Consider the following 19619-nt stretch of genomic DNA (forward strand, 5'->3'; position numbering starts at 1 on the left):
GATGTTCAAAAGTTTAAAATTGCATGTGCAGCTTTAGACTCTTAAGTGTAAGGAAAGCATGTGGTTCTAGTTATATGGGGCCTAAGAGAGAATAACCACAAACAGATGGGGTAACTTTACATTTACCTGCCCGTAGGATCGCCAATTTGAATGCACAAAGAGTGCACATGTTTGGGTGTACTGAATGCACCGCTTAAATAATTGACTAAATGTAACCACACATTCAAAGCAAATCAGTGTTATTTGAAAGCTCTGAGCCTGAAGGGAGCTGTGCTTTTTCCAAAGGCAACCACTTAAGTATGAATATTCATCTTTAAAAACTAACTGAAGAACATTCTGGCTGCTTTTGCTTGTGCATAAATACCAGTCTGAATACCATGGCCCTATATGGGTTTTGCCTACATGTTTCACAAAGGGTCTGGCTGTAGAACATAGAGTTTATTGAGTTTAAAACAAATAAAGCTCATTAACATGATATTGCTAAGTATTCTTGTGCATTAGTTTTTCATATTTAAGCATATTTTTAATTGTTCTTCATTCCTTTGAGAGAGGGCCAGTTGTAAACAATATTTTTAATGTTTAGAATTCTTTATTCCACTTTCAGTGTCTCTCTGTTCAAAATACATTTTGTGTTCCTTTATCCCTATTTCTTTTTTTTTTTTAAGATTTATTAATTTATTTATACAAGCACTGGGTACAGTTAGAAGCGCGGGAGGGTAAGAGAATTCACCAGAGCCAGAGCGGGGAGCAGAGCAGGCAGAAGGACCGAAGTACACTGCTGAGGGGAGTAGCGGGCGGCAGGAGAGGTCTGCGCGCCCTGTGGGACCCTCCTCCAGTGGCCAGGGAGCAGCCGAGGATGGAACCGGCGCTGCAGAGGCTGCGGGCAGCTTCACAACCCAGCGCTCAACTGCTGTGCCACCGGGGAGGCCCCCTTTATCCCTATTTCAAATTTTCTTTCTTGTCAAGAGGCTCACAAGATTTAGTCATAAGGCCTGAATTCTCCTGTCTCAAAGAAAGGGATTCTTTTGGGATATTTTATTTATTTTAATTTTTTTTTATTTTTTACATCATTGTTCATTTTTAAACAATATATTTGCTTCCCCCCACCCCCTCAGGTGTAGTCCCCATAGAGTTTCCTTCACCAATGCACCTGTGCACCATCACCTCAGTCCCCTGTGCTCCTCCCTCCCTCCCTCTTTCCCTCTCCCTCCTCCTCCCCTGCAGGATGTCTCTGATTTATAATTGTCTCATTTTGCTTTGTTGTGTTTTGTACTGTTATTATTTTTTTATGCTGATGTCTTCTTTGGTTCCCCTATATTCCTGCTATAAGTGAAACCATCTGATATTTTCTTTTTCCTTCTGACTTATTCATAGAGCATAATTCCTTCTAGTTCCATCCATGTTGCTGTGAATGGCATGAGTTTATCTTTTTGATTGCTGAATAATATTCCACTGTGTATATATGCCACATCTTCTTGATCCAGTCATCTATTTTTGGGCATTTGGGCTGTTTCCAGGTTTTAACCTATTGTAAATAGTGCTGCAATAAACATGGGGCTACAGGTGTTCTTTTGAATTAATGTTTTGTGTCCTTTGGGTAGGTCCCTAGGAGTGGAATTGCTGGGTCATATGGTAGCTCCATTTTTAGTAGACTGAGGAATCTCCAGACAGCTTTCCATAGTGATTGGACCAGTTTGCACTCCCACCAGCAATGTAGGAGAGTTCCTTTTTCACGACATCGTCGCCAACATTTGTTGTTGCTAGTCTTTTGGGCCATTTTAATGTTTAAAAGCATGAAGCAAAGTTAGTGCTTAATTCAAAGAAAGGATACTGAATGTTGGTATTTGGGGGTCAAAGGAATTTTGCTAAGGAATAATCTTGAGACAGAAAGGGTATATTTAGGAGTTCTGCTAATGAGTGCTTTTATGTTTTACAAAGCCAGTTCTGGTTTCAGAGACACCAGATTTTATAGAAAATTCTTTCAATCATTTCCTTCAGCAGATATTCATTCAGGTATGGCCTTGATCTTTGAGAGAATAAGGAAATTTTAGTGATCCTCTGAAGAATTAGAACTGTAAAAAGGACTGAATCGCATATGATATCCATATCACTCACCATCGTCTTGTATTTCTCTCTGATTGTCCCCATACCCAGAGCACTCTCAAACCAACTGAGTGTTTTGCTTTCTCCCTTCTCCGCTCCCCAGCTCAGAGAACATCCAAGCTCTTGGATGAATGTCATTGTAGGTGTGGGGAAAATGAGGGCTAAATCAAAGTTTCTGCCAAAAGCAGGAGAAAGGGAGCCCATCACACCAGAAAAAGAGTGTTTCTAGAGAAAGGAGTGGCTGGAAGAGTATTTAAGATCTGACCTTCTCTAAATCTGATGTCTGCTCTTTGGTCACACCCTTCTTTTGAAGATTCCAAAGAATTCAGTGCTGCTGCCTTTTATATATGGGAAAATGTGGTGAATAGCAAAATGGTGACCTCTCCATCATCTGGAATAAATCTAAAATTATTTCAACGAATGATCATCCTACCTCCCAGCTTGAACAATGGGTGTCAATGATGATCTTGGAGGGGAAGCCTTGGTTTACTGAGAGTTTTCAGGGTTTTTTGTTTTATTTATAGTTTCTACCTGAACTTGGGGTGGTATTTTACTTGCTTCTCTTTTTTCTGTGACTTTATTAGGAAGGAAGCTTTCACAGAAGCCCGGGGAGCCCGAAGAGGGGTTAAAAAAGTCATGGTAATTGTGACAGATGGAGAGTCCCATGACAATCACCAACTGAGCAAGGTCATCAAAGACTGTGAGGATGAAAATATTCAGCGCTTCTCCATAGCTGTAAGTACAAGGCTAGAGAGGGCTTTCGAATTCCAGTGTGAAAGAAAAACCATGTGTGCTTCAATTGCCTCTTTATGAAAGTTGCACAGACAGGGGAAATGGAGACGCATCTCTATATGGAGGGAAACTCTTGCCCCTTTTGTAGCCTCAGTGCCCAGCACAGTACCAGAGGTCAAACAGAGACTCAACAATCATGGAAAGAAAGGAAAGAAGAAAATATTAAAGATGAAGAAAGGAAAAAGGGAGAAAAAATATAAGAAGGAAGAGCAGTACGGATAAAGAAAGTGACAAAAATAGGAAAAGAAAGGAGAAGGAAAAAAGAATAAGAGGGTAGGAAGAGAGAAAAAGTGGAGGGACAAAGAGTCAAAAAGGAAAGGTAAGGAAGAAGAGAGGGTGAAGGGAAGGAAGGGAGGGAGGGAGGAAGGAAACATAAGATAACAGCTAGATGGCCTGCTAATTAGTAATTTTTTCTGCAATTTGTGAGGGTAGAAAATCAGGACAAAGCTCAATGTATAAAACTCAAACTTATTTTCCATACCCACAATTCTTTGATTTGTAGAAAAGAAGCAAAAGTCATTTAATGTCTGTCTACCCTGGACAGTCTAGGTAGGAGAAAATAAAGCCGTTGTGGCAAGACTTTCTTATGGGCTTCTGTAGTTGCAGCTACCTCAGGTATTACTTCTTAGTATCACTAATGGAAAGGGAGGAATCAGGATACACTTTGTTTGCACAATACACCGTGTGCAAACACCTCCTGTCCCTAAACTGCAACCAAAGTGAAGCAGCCTGCAGCTATAAAAATATGCTTTTTCTGTAATTGCACTTAAGCTGGACAAAAGGCGGGAGCTGTGGGGAGAGGGAGGGCCAGAAAAGCCATTTCCTTTGGTTTCAAGGAAAATCCTAGCCTGCAATTAATGATGTAGAAAATACTACATAGAAAGTATTAAGGCCCTTTCTAAGCAGACCTATATAAATACAAAGCAGTCCATTATTAGTAAAATTTATCTATAAAAATGCAAAGTATAAATGACTGTCTGAAAACATTCCAGCTCTACTAGTGATTATTTTCAAAATCAACTTCTCAGTAAATTTGGTTAATTCAGCTTTCATGGTACTGCCCCATGGAGAGGAACACTCAAAACAGAGACATACAGACTCCACCATTCAAACAAGGAAAATAATTTAAACTGCCACTTATAACCCACATCGGTTTTTCTTGGACCTTTGTCCAACATATCCTATTATATCCCTCATGACACCACAAAGAAAGTAGGGCAAATTTCACTTTCCTTATTTTATGATGAGGAAACTAAGGATCGACAGAAACATGGCTAAAAGTCACATGACTAAGGCTCCAGACTTCACCCTGGACTCCCCTATGACCCTCTGTCCTGGGGTCTTCTTCATTGAAGATTATGACCCAGACCCTATTTTCTCTTTCCTGCTGTCATAGTCACTGGGTGTTGCCACAGACCCACCCGCATCCGTGTCTACCCTTTCTCCCATGCTCTCACGTCACCACAATCTTCTCCATCTCATCCTCCCTTCGTACCAGAGCAAAAGGGGCACCAGCACAGAGGCATTGAGCTCATACCATTATGTGTTGCAACCGTATATGGTGAAGGACCAGGGACGTTTTCTAGAAGTGAAGAGTAGAAAGAGATGGGAGAAGGACAGAGATATTTTAGAGCCAATAATAGCTTTGTTCAAATTCTGGCTCTGTGACTGCATAAGTCATTCAGTACTCTGAGTTTCAGTGTCTTCATCTGTAAAATAGGGTAATTCTCTGTCTCTCTCTCTCATTCTCTTTCTCTCTCTTTCTCTCACACATACGCACATACAGAACAGGCAGTTAACATTATTTCCCTTAAGGATCTTTAACTCAAGCATTTTGTAATGTGGAAATAATAAAATCATAAGGTTTTAGAGATATATGGACTCTCTCTTGAGATGGATGGACTATCTTCAGGTATTCCCCTACAGACGATGAAATTTGTTCTCAATTCCTGAACCTTAATGATTGTGTCCAACCTTCCTTTCTAATCTTCAACCTCACCTCTACAGGATGTGCCTTTAGTCTAAGGGGAGGGAATCTTCTTAATATAAATTAATTTTTAATAAGTCAGAATTCAAAGTCACTGGGAATCAGAGTTACTATCATTTGTTAAGTGTTCAGCTTCCTCCAGATGATGTGTTCTGCCACTACAGGTACCATAAATTCAGGCCATGAACTAAATTAACCATCAGAAGCAGTAACAATATTTGAAAAACTTCAGTGAAAAGGTCATACCTCTCAGTAATGGACTTCTTAATCTGAGTGTATCTTGTATCACTTTCACATTATATCTACCTACATATTCAGCATTTCTTGCCCTTAAGTCATTGTATTTCCCTTTGTTGGATCCTTAGTTGATATTTTATACTTGCCTCCCATCTAGTGAAAAGAGGTCTATAATTGCACTAATCTTCCTGGAGAATCATAGAACATGAGATTCTTGCCCATTTTAATCAATGAGTTATTGTCAATTTGCTCTTTGAAGTGGTATAAATAAAAATGTATAGAAAAGACTAACTTTTAACAGTTACTTGCTATTTTCCCAATTCCTATTTTTTCCCCAGTGAACCCTGTATTTTTTATTTTCTACCAAACTAAGATAATTTTTTTTACGTCCTCTCTGTGCATTCACACACAAAGTTCTTGAACATTTTTTTAGGTCCATTTCATGTTTCACAGCTTTAAATATACCCTGGGGTCTGGCCAGTTATTATCTGGACTGTGCTTTCCATTTCATTTTCTTTTTACCCCCCCCATTTGATCCTGACACCATAGAGATGCATTTTGAGAGGAAACAACACCCCACAATGATTAATAATTAAAAATATAAGCCCCCGGTATAAAACTGCAAACACGTCCTATTAAATTCTCAGATTTGACAAGGGTCCTGAGTTGATTGTAGTTCTCATTACATCATTTCTATTTCTGTCAATTAAGAATAATAGACTTTCTTACAAAGCCCTGTTTTATATTCAGATTCTAATCTTAAATGATAATGATTGAGATTATAATGGCTAAAAATTGTGTCTAACATACAGTATTCAAATAACAAGAAGAGAAGTAAGAAAGTATTTTAGAATTTCAGTTATTTAAGCACAAAAGGCACTGTACCTCAGGTAAATGAATTGTACACTTTACATTTGACTTCTCTGCCTCAAGGGAGCTTCAATTCTGAATGTCTATTACAGGTAAATATTAGCAGAATACCAAATACCTCTGCTTGACATGTTTGTATTAAGTGAAACAAGAGTAATTTTAGGTGCTATTTTGTATTTTTTCATTCCTAGAAAAAAAAATGTTTTTGCAAGCTAGCAGACCCTTGGGTGCAGGATCAACATACGTTTCTTGCTTTTTTCTCTTATATTCTGTGATGTAAAATATTTCAAAACTATATGCACATCACATGCAAATAATTTCTTTTATATTTTCTTATAAATATTTGCAGTTATACATTTTCTTTTTATTCCTAATAAAACTTGGCATTAGGCACTTGGGTATTGTCCCCACTGAACTATCTATTTGTCTCTGTCCAATCCCAGAGCACTAAAGCTCTGATAATATTTATGTCACAACTAGGAACTTCTATGAGGCAGATTCCAAAGATCCTTATAATTTTCATGTGCATTTTCAATGGCATCAATTTATAAATGAAATGGAAATTACATGTCAATATGTTAGCAAATCAGTATATGTTAAATAGAAACCAAGGAGGAAAGATGGCAATGTTTCAGACCAGGATGGCATATGATCTACAGGATGAGTCAGGTAAATCAATACTCCAGGACTTCACATGATGAAGTTTGTATGCATTTAAAAAAAGTCCTTGACACAAATTAAAAAAAACTAGCAACAACAAATGTTGGTGAGGTTGTGGAGAAAAAGGAACTCTCCTGCACTGCTGGTGGGAGTGCAAACTGGTCCAACCACTATGGAGAGCTGTGTGGAGATTCCTCTTTATGCTAAAGATGGAGCTTCCATATGATCCAGCAATTCCACTCCAAGGAATCTACCCAAAGGACACAAAAACATTAATTCCAAAGGGCACCTGCACCCCTATGTTTATAGCAGCACTATTTACAATAGCTAAGCTTTGGAAACAACCCAAATGCCCAAGAATAGATGACTGGATCAAGAAGATATGGTACATATATGCAATGGAATATTACTAAGCAATCAAAAAAGATAAACACATGCAGTTTGCAGCAACATGGATGGAGCTAGAAGGGGTCATGCTCAGCGAAATAAGTCAGAAAGAAAAAGAAAAATACCAGATAGTCTCACTCATAGCAGGAATTTAGAAAATCTAAATAAGGGACCAGGAAAAAGACAAATTAATACAAAGTAAAAATCAAAATCAACAATAAACTATAAACCAGAGACACACTATGGTAGGGGGAGGGAAGGGGAGAGGAAGGACTAGGGTCAAAATAAAAGGGGGTGTGCAATTGTATGGGGAATATAACCAAAATTATAATGCATATATTGTGCAAAAATGAAAAATGATGTAAGAATTATATAAAATAAAATATTAATTAAAATTAAATTAAATTAAATTAAATGCTCAGAAAAAAATTTAAAAAAAATAAAAGAAGTCCTTGATTAGCAAAACCCTTGACAAAAACAGAGTCCAGTGGTGTGCCCAGAGAAAAATCCCAGGTGGAGAGTGAGGTGCTGAGCATATTACCCATGGTCCTAAAATCAACACCAGAGACATAGTGGAGACTGGAGCTTGGCGACTTGGAGCTGCCTTTGCCACACTTACTCTGATGTGATGAGAGATCAAATGAAAGAAGATTATCTTAATATTGTTTTTAAATATGAGAGATGAGTTTTTCAATATAATTAAAGCAAGTAGCCCTTAGGGTTTCTTTTCCTATCTGGACATTTCTCTACTATCCTTTCCATTAATTCACTTTCTCCATCAAGTAACTAAAGTAAGAAAAAGCACAGGTGGTCTCCTCAAATGTGAACAAAATGTGATCTTTGGCATTTGCTTTTTATCCAAATTGACAGGAATGGGGCTTTTGTGTTTGGTGCAATTGGAAGCCCCTGGTATAGCCTTTTCCACCTGAAGTCTGGACATAGTATTGGAGAGTAGCTCAAAAGTCAAAAAGCTTTCCGAGTAGTATGCTGAATACTTATAGCCAGTTCTAGTTTTAATAGCTTGCTTCCTCAAAGAAAGTCCAAGTTCCTTACAGGTAAATTTAGGGCATTTTATCTGAGGAACCATGCTCAAATATTTATGACAGATTTATTCATAATCACTTGAAAGTGAAAACACCTCAATATCCTCAACAGATATATGGCAGTGGGCTGTGGCCTACTCAGCAGTAAGAAAGACTGAACTTCTAGTATGTGTGGCAACACAGACGAGTTTCAAAAGTGAAAAGAGTCAGACACAAAAAATCATGTTATGTGATCCCTCTAATATGACATTCTGGAAAAGCAAAACTATCAGATCAAAAATGGTTGTGAGAAGGTGGGGGAAGGATGAAATTACTACACAGAGGAAAGAGGGAACTTTTGGGAGTGATGAGACTATTATTTATTTGGACATGGGAGTAACGTAACTGTATATTTTATCAAAACTCATACAATTGTATGTCTGAAAAGGGTGAGTTTCACTATATGTAATTTATATCTCAATAAATCTTTCTTTAAAAAATAAACTGTTTGAGAAAGCTTGCTAGGAGATCTAAATAATACAGTTAACCATAACATTAATTCCTGTCTCTCTTCTCTATTAAAAAAGAATGGCTCTGTCTTGAGCATTTGGCTTCAAACACAAATGTCTAGATTGCCAAGTTAGATTACTCCTTAGTCCGGTATCTGTTTTAAAAATATAAGTTTGGACTGCCCCTTAGTAAGATTTTTAGGAACTGCCTATTCAGGATCAAGCAATTCACTTGCCAGTTGCTCTTGCCAACAAATAGTGATGTCATTGGCTAGAATAATATAAAAGACCATCAGAAACTTTAACATTATTTTTGAACTGTCAGATTTTAAAGATACAGCTGTTAATAAACAAGGACACAGGAATGCAAGAGAAGAAACTTTCACACACATAAAGAGTGTCCTTTATATTCCCCTACACCAATTACAGTAACAGTTAATGTTATGGAATCTACATTTTCTAAAAATTACTCTTCCAGTATGTAAAAGAACATAAAAATTACATTATGCTAAGTTATTATGCACTCTCTTGTTTATTGACAAAATTCTTGAGATCCTTATTTAACACATAGAATTTAAAATAGATTCTTGCTGTTTTTGTTGTGTCTTAGATTCTTGGCAGCTATAACCGAGGAAATTTAAGCACTGAAAAATTTGTGGAGGAAATAAAATCAATTGCAAGTGAGCCCACTGAAAAACATTTCTTCAATGTGTCTGATGAATTGGCCCTAGTCAATATTGTTGAAGCTCTGGGAGAAAGAATATTTGCCCTGGAAGGTATGATTATTTTACATAATCCCACATGTTCTCTCTACAATTTGAACTCAATGTCATGGGTTTTTGGTGTTTATTCCTACTACATGGCTAATGCATTTTCACTGCGTACATGAGCCAGCATGGAACAATGTCCTTTTATAAAAATATCTTTTTGAGAGAGGGCTTTTTCACATAGCACTGTGTCTGCAGGAAGTTCGCTTTGTAAGGATGTGACTGTGCCAAGGAAGAGTCAGACGAAGACCATGTCAGTGTACACGTACAATAACAAAACGTGCCTATGAGTTCTGTTCCTTTCCTGTGACACAGGTTTAGAAAATGGAGACACCAGTTCAAGTTTGTTTGTTTTGTTTTGTTTTTTTTTAATTTGTTTGTTTCATTGGGTACTATTGTGAGATTGTTCTTAGGCAAAAACTTCTTTGTTCTTTTATTTTTTCCATATTTTGTTCTCTGCCCACTTTAAAGGTCTTCATGGAATTCTGCCTCAAGTCCCATGGCAGTAAAACATAAGTTCATTATATTTGTCATGTTTCTTTTTGTAGAATTTTTTCTTTAATTTTGCAATGGCAACTGTCTACTGGGGATAATGAGTCATGGTGTGTCTGACTCTGTCTTAGGTGGAAGATGGCAAGTGACAAATTACTTTGGAACTAGATCTTTTGTGACAAAAAGTCTCCAGAATTGCTATACCAGGCAAACTGGCAAAGCCTCTTTCTTCATGTTCTTTGGTATTCTTATTCTCAGAATACACACTGCTCAAAATCTTAAGAGCAGAAAACACTAGAGGATTCTGCCCAGATGCTCTGTCTACATCCACTTGACTCTGTCCTTGTGAAAACACACAGAAAGACTGTTGTTTTTGCTTCTTAAACATAGAAATTTAAAAAATCTTCATATTCTCCAGCTCAGTCATCCTTAATAATAGGAAACAAAGATAAAATAGGAGAGAACTAAAAAAGAGTGAACTATTTAGACTGAGTATCATGTGGCCAGGAAAATTCAGAAAAATGGGTAACAGAGGACATTTAAAAGTATAGAAAGGAAAACAAATGATTTAGAGTAACAGCTGCCAAACTATTTCGACAGCTATCCACAATAACAAATATATTTTGCTTTGTGACCCAGTGCACATATTTGTAAACATAAAATTAGAACAAAACTTTATAAAATAACCCTTATTATAGGAAATGTACCCTGATAGTTTCTCATCTCTTCCATTCTACTCTTTCAATTAAAAAAGAAAATGCTGTTTCTGACTCACCTTATTTACTTCCTAACTAATGACAACCTGTAAGTAGAAAGTTGGATTTAGACATGATGGACCCAGCCCTAATGAATTTCTCTGGTTGCTTTTTGTTCTGGTTTCTTTTCCCCGGTTCCTTTAAAAACAGAGTACTTGAATTATTTATCAGTCTGAAGTGGCAGCTGCTTCTGAAGAACTTGGCTTTCGTGTGTTCTATGTACAAGTCACTTGTAAGTGGTTCTGGTCTCACAACAGCTATCCAATTTCATTCACTAATAGGCCAGATCATAACATAGCTGACTTTGAGGAAATAGGTTTTCCGGGTCATTGTGCACATTTAACTTTCAATAACGTGGGCCAAGACACGATAGAAACTATCTGTGAAGATCATTTAAAAGAAAAAATTACTTAGCTATATGAGATAGTTACATTTCTAAATCTCATTTCTGAACAGTCTCATTTCTAAATCTCATCTTAAGTATATTATTCTAAGACAGAGAAATGAGGCCAACATCAGCTGTTGGCTGGCGGAGGATCAATTTGCCTTAAATGACATTTTCAGATTGTTTCTAACCTAACTAACCATACCATGAGTTAAAGACACATGCATATCTCTTACGCTCACATAAGCCAAGAAATCTATATTTAAACACAGAAGTATTTTATAGAGGATTTGGCAGGTTATAAAATGTCTCCCACATCTTTGTTGCTTCATTTTCAGGCCTAATCAAAAGCAGTGTTTGGACTAGTCTATTTCTGATTTTTTTTTTCATAATGAGATTAAAAAGAGATTCATTTCCTTGTTTCTTAGGAAATCTCCATTTCATCTAAATATTTATCTATAAATAGTAAATAACAGCAATTATGAAACCCCTGGTTGCCACAGACGAAACCTCATAGGGAAGAAAGAGTGCCATTGGCTTTCCCCAGTAAAATCAGAAATGTTCTAAAGTCTTCTTTCCTAGTAAGCACTGGATGGGAGAAATGCAGAAATCCCTAGCCAGAGGGCATACAGTGACTGGATTGGTTATGTCAGCACCCATAGACTGCCCAAGGAGGGAAGGATTCAGGGACATACAACATGCTAGTAGCATGACACCTGTTCAGCAGGTGGAATGTCACAGAGCCTTCCTCTTTCTGTTCTCAACTATGAGCAGAACAGCCGCAAGGGAAGGTCCTGGAAATATGCAGGTCTTTGCTGCTGCTTTTTTATCATAGATCTTGCAAAGGCAAATGAGACAGCACCTTAAAACAATGTGGACTTGAATGTTCACATTAAAGTTGAAGTGTATCTTATTTAAATTAGAGGGCAATCCATGTATGAAATTGAAATGATAGCCTTGAATTTTTGATTGATTGTCCATTCAATCTAGTCCCATAAAAAAGGCCATTGCTGATGTATTTGTTAACAAATTTATGTCATTAGGTAACTAGTAAATAAGTTTGGTTTCACAAATTTGATTATTCTCATGCCTCAATGAATAGGCACACTGACTTACTTAAAATTATGTGCTATTTTTAATGTAACTGCTCTGCCAAATAAATCAGTAACTCCTGCTAAAAGCAAATAAATAACATTCCCTCAATCCCCTCAGGAGCCTGTGGTTTGGGGTTAGTGAATATTTTGAGATTAGCACATTTCCATAGAATCCTCTGGATTATCTCTGCATTTTAGTAGAGTTTCAAAATATGTACAGGATCCTTTTTAGATATTTTATATATGTGATGGAAAAATATGTGATTAAATGAGGGTCTGCCAAAAAGTCCCCTTCTGATCTGTGAGTGGTACCCACAACCAGAAATTAGAGCAAATACAAACCCAGAATTCCTACATCCTTTATCAAACAATGGAATGCTAAAAGGGGCTACAGCCAGAGATATGGGTGGGGCTGGCAAAATGGAGAAAACCCTCCTTAAATATGTGGATGAATTTTTTTCACCATGTAGCATTTCAGGTAAGTTTAGCTTAAAGCCTCAGCAGGATACTGCGTGCATGGAAGTGAGGCAGAGGTGTCCCTCTGCAGTACTTTCAGCTCCACATCAGAGGCTTCAAAGCACCATGGGATCCACAAACTGGAGTAGAAGAATAGCAGCATGAATGGAAGAGTAACCCACGAATGGAAGTTCATGGGCAAGAATGTAACACACAGCCCTTCTTCAGCTACCCTTGTCTATCCTCTACCCAGCCCTACCTAGGAATTTTGAGTTGAAAAATTTGTGGTTGAAAATGCCCTGAAGATGTTAGTTCTGGTTGTAAAGACCATAGACTATCCTAGTTCTCTGTCTTCTGCAAATCAGCAATGCGCTGAAAGGTATTTCTTTTCCTATTTTACAGCTACAGTTGACCAGTCAGCAGCTTCATTTGAAATGGAAATGTCTCAGACAGGCTTCAGTGCTCATTATTCACAGGTACATTGACTGCTTGGTAGAAAATGAAATCCTTTTTCTTTGAAGTTTCCCTCCCAAAGCTAACACGAATGTATCAGCATCACCAGTGCAATTAGCAGTTCATGACTTGAGAAATTATTCAGACCACAGTGACATTTTAATCCATATGGGAAAAAGGCATTTCACAAGCTTCTTTTTAGGAAAGCATGGTATCTCACAGAGCTCACAACATTGTACAAATAACTATGAATCAGGCAGTTTGAGAGCTGCTTTCTATAAATGTACATCTGGCTAAAAGAAGTACTTGATTTAAAATATGTCTAAAGATTTGAGAAACATCTTTTTCTTAGTGTTAAGGTTTTTAAAAGTCTTGCTAACATTCCATATTCAAGACCTAGGATTCTGGGCTCCTTAATAAAGCAGAAAGTCAAGATTGGAAAATATGGTATTTTCAGTTAATTGATGAAAAGGCAGTTTTGATCCCTGCAAAAGAGTATTAATATTGCAATGTGCAATTATAGAATATAACTTAAGGTTAGTTACTTAGTGGGGATGGTAATAATGACATCTAGCTTATAGGGTTATTGTGAGGATGATGTGAATTAATATATGCAAAGCTTAAGGAGTACCTATGACATTGTTAATGCAATGTATTTACTTTTACTATTTTGTTAAATATCATTGTTTTCTCTATTTGAATATCAGGACTGGGTCATGCTTGGAGCAGTTGGAGCCTATGATTGGAATGGAACAGTCGTCATGCAGAAGGCTAATCAAATGATAATCCCCCAAAATACGACCTTTGATGTTGAATCTACCAAAAAGAATGAACCTCTTGCCTCTTATTTAGGTAAATTTTGATGGAATTAATAGAAGTTATTTTTTTTTATTTTTGTTCTTTTTCTAAGTTTTAGGAAGGGGGGAAAAAAGGAAAAGAGATCTTTTAGATCTCTTTTAGAATCTCTCTTTTAGAGCTCTCTTTTAGAATGCATATAGTCAAACATCTAATTTTCCAAATTAAGAAATTGAGGAATAGAAAAATAATATCAGAGCTAACTATGGCAGATCCCAAACTAGAATTTAGTCTCTTTATTTTTATCTTAGTCTTCATTTCATCATTCTAAAATGACTGACTGTGGGTTGCTCAAGAAAACACTTATAAATAATGAGTACTTACAATGGGCCAAACATAACATTAGAAATTGATGATGGCCATATTGGTAAGGCATATCTGTCCCTGCATTGAGGAAATTTACTTTTTTGGATGAGCTGTGATAGATAATGAACCAACCAATGCTAGGCCTTAGAAACCCTGAAAAGATAACAGAGGTTAGATTAGATAGCTTCTGAATATTCTACATATTCTAAAATTTTGAGGCTATTTTATGGGAAATACCTTAGGTTCATGAACCAGTTTAATGCTGAGGTTTCTTTCCATCCTACTTAGAAAACTCATAGAACATTTACCCTCATATATGATGGTGGCATATAAATCAGTAAAACTCTTTAGGGAAGCTATTTCCAAAGGTGTAAAGCCATAAAAATGTTCAATTCGGGCCTCCCCGGTGGCACAGCGGTTGAGCGCTGGGTTGTGAAGCTGCCTGCAGCCTCTGAGGCCCCGGTTCGATTCCCGGCTGCTCCCCGGCCACCGGAGGAGGGTCCCACAAGGCACGCAGACCTCTCCTGCCGCCCGCTGCTCCCCTCAGCAGTGTACTTCGGTCCTTCTGCCTGCTCTGCTCCCCGCTCTGGCTCTGGTGAATTCTCTCACCCTCCCTCGCTTCTGACTGTACCCAGTGCATGTATAAACAAAACAAAACAAACAAACAAACAAATAAATAAAAACATGCCTCTAAAAAAAAAAAAAAAAGTTCAATTCACATTGTCCCAGAAATTTTCTTTCTGAGAACCTAAGCTCACCTAAGGAAAAATGCAATAATTTAAGAATACCAAATCATTGTATTGTTATTTATGGTGTTAGGTGAACTGGCATATTCTAAATGTCCAAAATATTAAAGTAGTTACATAAATAGTATCTCCAGTTAATGGAATATTATGCACCCGTGAAAATTAAAAGTATAAAACCATTAATCTATGACACTAAAGACTTGAAATGATTATGGCATTTGATTATACATTCAAAGACACTTTGAGGTCATAAAGATTTTTTTCTTTTCTATTTTTTTAAATGTCTAAACATGCCCTTTATTTATTTTTTTAAATTTATTTAAAGATTTGTTTATTTTTTTATTATACATTTTATTTTTATATTCCCCATACAATTGCGACCCCCTTATTTTGACCCCAATCTCTCCCCTCTCTGCCCCCCACCCCCCCATAGAGTATCTCTGGTTCATAGTTGTTTATAGTTATTCTTTTTCCTGGTCCCTTATGGGTATGGCTTTAGGTAGTTACTATGCCTCAAAACCTCAATTTGCATATTTCTAAAGTACAAATAATAAATATTACATATAATATATATCTTTTATTTATAACATCAATTTACTGTAATATATAAACTGTGTAATATACACACACACACACACACATATATATATGGGTTACTATGAATAGAAATTAAATAAATAACTATGTGGCACTTAATATTTGCTTGACCACCATACTCCATAGGTGTTGTCTATTTTATTATTATGTAATGTTATATAAGAAGCATTCCTCTTATTAGTATTATGATAGGTAGAATAATAATGACTGCCAAAGAAATCCATGCCTTAATCCCCAGAATTAGGTCTTATGTGGCAAAAGGAATTTTGCAGATGTGTTTAAGTTAAGGATTTTGAGATGAGGAGATTATTCTAATCTAATTACATGGGTCCTTAAAATCACTGAACCAGTGATTAGGGTCAAAGGGAGAGAGGCTAGGCTGATGGCTTTAAAAATGGAGGAGGACTACACACCAAGAAATGTGGTCCTTTTTGGAAGCCACAAAGAACAAGAAAATCGATTTTGCTCCATAACATCCAGAAAAGGAACACAGCCCTGCCAACATGTTGATTTTATTCCAGGTAGACTCATGTTGAATATCTAATAATTAATTTTAAGACTATAAATTTGTGATGTATTAAACCACTGTGCTTGAGGTACTTGGTTACAACAGCAATAGGAAACTATTATCAGTATATTGTATATTACACTAATAGTAGCTAACATTAATTCTGCTACTGATTATTACTGAGTTTTCACAAAATTAAAGATAGTCATGAAGTCCACAAATATGTGTCTGACAATGTTACTACTCCCAGCAAGTTCATACATTTCAGTTAGATACAATAACACTTGTGTTTTTGGTGTTCTAAGCTACCATTATGTGACTAAATTCCTTAAAGACAAGTAGTCTTAAAGAATCCTAAAGTTATTCTTCCCCCAAACCATGAGTTATTGGTAGCTTAAAGCCAACTTAGATTATTCAAGATTTAAAGATTTCACTGCAAACAAAAAATAAATAAATAAATAAAATAAAAAATAAGAGAACTTTCCTTCTTGACCATTGTGTTTAAAACGTATGACTCCTCGGGCCTCCCCAGTGGCGCAGCGGTTGAGTGCTGGGTTGCGAAGCTGCCTGCGGCCTCTGCGGCGCCGGTTCGATCCCCGGCTGCTCCCCGGCCACCGGAGGAGGGTCCCACATGGCGCGCAGACCTCTCCTGCCGCCCGCTGCTCCCCTCAGCAGTGTACTTCGGTCCTTCTGCCTGCTCTGCCTCCCGCTCTGGCTCTGGTGAATTCTCTCGCCCTCCCGTGCTTCTGACTGTACCCAGTGCATGTATAAACAAACAAAACAAACAAATAAATAAATAAAAACATGCCTCTATAAAAAAAAAAAAATAAAAAATAAAAAAAATAAATAAATAAATCGTATGACTCCTCTCAGCCCAGAAAGGAAATTTGGGAGTATATTGTCTATAAAGCACTAAGATAATGTTTTTCCTGTTTCAGGAGCCATTTCATTCACATAGTCACAGATTAGTCCATAATACATTTTATCAAAACAAAGTGTAATATATGTAAAATTTCTTTCAGAGTAGAACAGCACCCAGAAATGGAGAGGGGAGGAAAATGTTTTGTTTTTTTCCCCCCTAATTATTCTAAATCTAAAAAGAGGCTTTCAAAATAAAATTTATTTAAAAGAAATTAAAAAATAAAATAAAATATGCTAATAAATTTTAAAAAAGATGGAAAATATACATAATAAAAGAAAAGAAAAAAGAAAAAGGAAAACATACTGGATGGTATCAATTATATATTCAGTTATATCAATTATATATATATTACATATATATATATCAATTATATATTCAATTTTAAAACCACTGCTTGAAAGCTGACCATAGACCTGAGGCAGCCAAGGAATGAGTGGGAGGGCGAGGTGGAAGGAGAGGGTGAGTCTGGGAGGGGAGCATAATGGGTGATGGTGGAGCACTGTGGGTGCGTTAGTGGTGGGAGAGCTACGGTGACCACATCTGAGGAGAGAAATCTTATATTGTAAAATATTAACAAAGATATAAAACAATGGTATTTCATTAATAAAAAGAAAAGAAACTAAAAAAAATAAAAATAAAAAGAGGCTTTCAAAATATTTCCTTCTGTGGGATACAAATTAAGAAGTACTCAACTTCGTTAGCCTGGAATATATGTGGATTGAAAGTTGTTATAAATCTTAAGGAGGAATCAAAATAAAAGGTAGATTTCCTATTAAAAATATCCATATTAATCAATTATGATCAGAGAGAAGGAGTGACTGATGCTTTGCAACCTCTCTCAAGATATAGTCACACCACCATCTTTCTTTAACCCTATCTCATTCCAATAGGCATTTAAAAAGTGACTTTGGTAGTGAGAATACAGTGAGGTTCAGCTCTACAGTTATTTCATTCTCAATTTTCTGAATTCTAATCATGCCAGACAGATTCTAAAGGAATAATAAAGATGTGAAGCTGATGCAGGAAATCAAGACCTATCATAAATCTTTCACATTACCTCAGCAGAGCCTAATACTGTTCTCAAGAAGTGAATCAGGAGATCTGACAGGATTTATTATTTAGAAATCCAGGCTTAGGGTTCTGCTTAGTTTTCCTTTCTCTTCTATTTTGTACATTGTGTTTTTTTTTTCCCCCAATCTAACAATAGAAACTTGCTGTGATTTTAATTTGCATTTGCTTGATTAAAAGTGAGCTTGAATAATTTTTTATGTTTAATCATTCCACTTTTTAATGGGCTTCATGCCTTTTGAATTTTCTAATTCTGTCTTTGAGGCACATTATTATTAATTCTTGAATGACAAATTAGATTTATGCCTTGTCTCTGTAGAGAACAGAGTTAAATCAATGGATAAAAGTTACCACATACAGTTTTCAACTCTATAGAAGGAAGAAATATCTAATAACCAGAGCTGTCCATCAGCGAAGCAGAAGGCAAATTATTTTCTGAAATGACACAGAATAGCATTTCACAATGAGAAAAAATATATTAATAATTAACTTACCACGTATTTTATTGTAAGGTAATTGTACTTTTTTTTTTGAAAGTTTAAAAAGGAAATAGATATTTTTGTACTAAAGCATGTTTAGTCTTACAAGTGGTAAAAGAACACCATTCCTTGGGCAAATTTGCATTCCTGTCTCCAAAAATTTAAATAATAGCAATGATACCCAATATGTCAAAGAGTTTGATGAAACTAGTTTTTCATATGACTGTTCAAAGAATAAATTAGTACAAATGTTCTGGAAACAATTTATCACATACCTTTATAAAAAAAAATTTTTGATCCAAATTTTGATTCTATGCCAAAAAAATTTAAATTCAGAATAACTTTGCATGCTTATATATAACACCAAAATTCAAAACCACCTAAATCCAACCATTCCTTTAAGAATAGTCCTACAGCATAACACAGTGAGTTTATACCTTAACTTAGGGAAATAATCCTCAACCATTTAAAATCGCAATTTAAAGTCTAGGCTGTAACACATTTGCTATGATTATATCTATATAATATTATTAATTTCTATGGCACAGATACATGCATCCAGATGATTTATTACAATGTGATAAAACTGGTATTTCAAATTGGTATTTTAAATCCCTATCAAAGTTTTAACAGTATTATTCTAAAATAAATAGAGCGAATATTACTGAAATTCATATGCATCACAAAAGACTGAATCACTGAAAAAATACTGACACACGAAAAAGGAAGAGAGTTGTCATACTCCCAGACTGCAAACTATATTACAAAGCTGTAGTAATCAAAACTATTTGTATCAGAATAAAAATAGACATACAGACCCAATGGACTAGAGTGGATAACCCAGAAATAAACCCATACTTATATAGTTAATTTATGACGGGAACTAAGGGTATAGTACAAAGAAAGGGAAGAATCTTCAGCAAATGATGTTGGGAAAATAGGTCCACCACAAGCAAAAGAATGAAGCTAGACCACTATCTCACTCCATACCAAACATTAACTCAAAATGGATGTAAATCTGAAACCATGAACTAGATAGAAGAAAACAGAAAACACTTCATGACATTGACCTCAGAAATGACTTTGGGAACTCTACTCCAGTGGCAAGGGAAACAAAAGCAAAAATAAACAAATGAAACTATGTCAGATTTAAAAGCTTAGGCACAGCA

At 36.2% G+C, this 19619-nt stretch overlaps 1 protein-coding gene across 1 annotated transcript in view; it reads left to right on the forward strand.

The window, feature by feature from the left end:
• Positions 1–19619, forward strand: part of ITGA1 (integrin subunit alpha 1) — a gene marked incomplete at both ends in the record, with an annotated part of 141106 nt that overhangs the window by 86361 nt on the left and 35126 nt on the right. The window contains 4 exons of the mRNA XM_084233401.1: positions 2688–2838; positions 9178–9343; positions 12919–12992; positions 13677–13821. Of these exons, the coding sequence (XP_084089527.1) occupies positions 2688–2838; positions 9178–9343; positions 12919–12992; positions 13677–13821 (536 nt within the window). The remainder of the gene's footprint in view (positions 1–2687; positions 2839–9177; positions 9344–12918; positions 12993–13676; positions 13822–19619) is intronic.

Source organism: Talpa europaea (genome assembly GCF_964194135.1).
Source record: "Talpa europaea genome assembly, chromosome: 5".
NCBI lineage: Eukaryota > Metazoa > Chordata > Mammalia > Eulipotyphla > Talpidae > Talpa > Talpa europaea.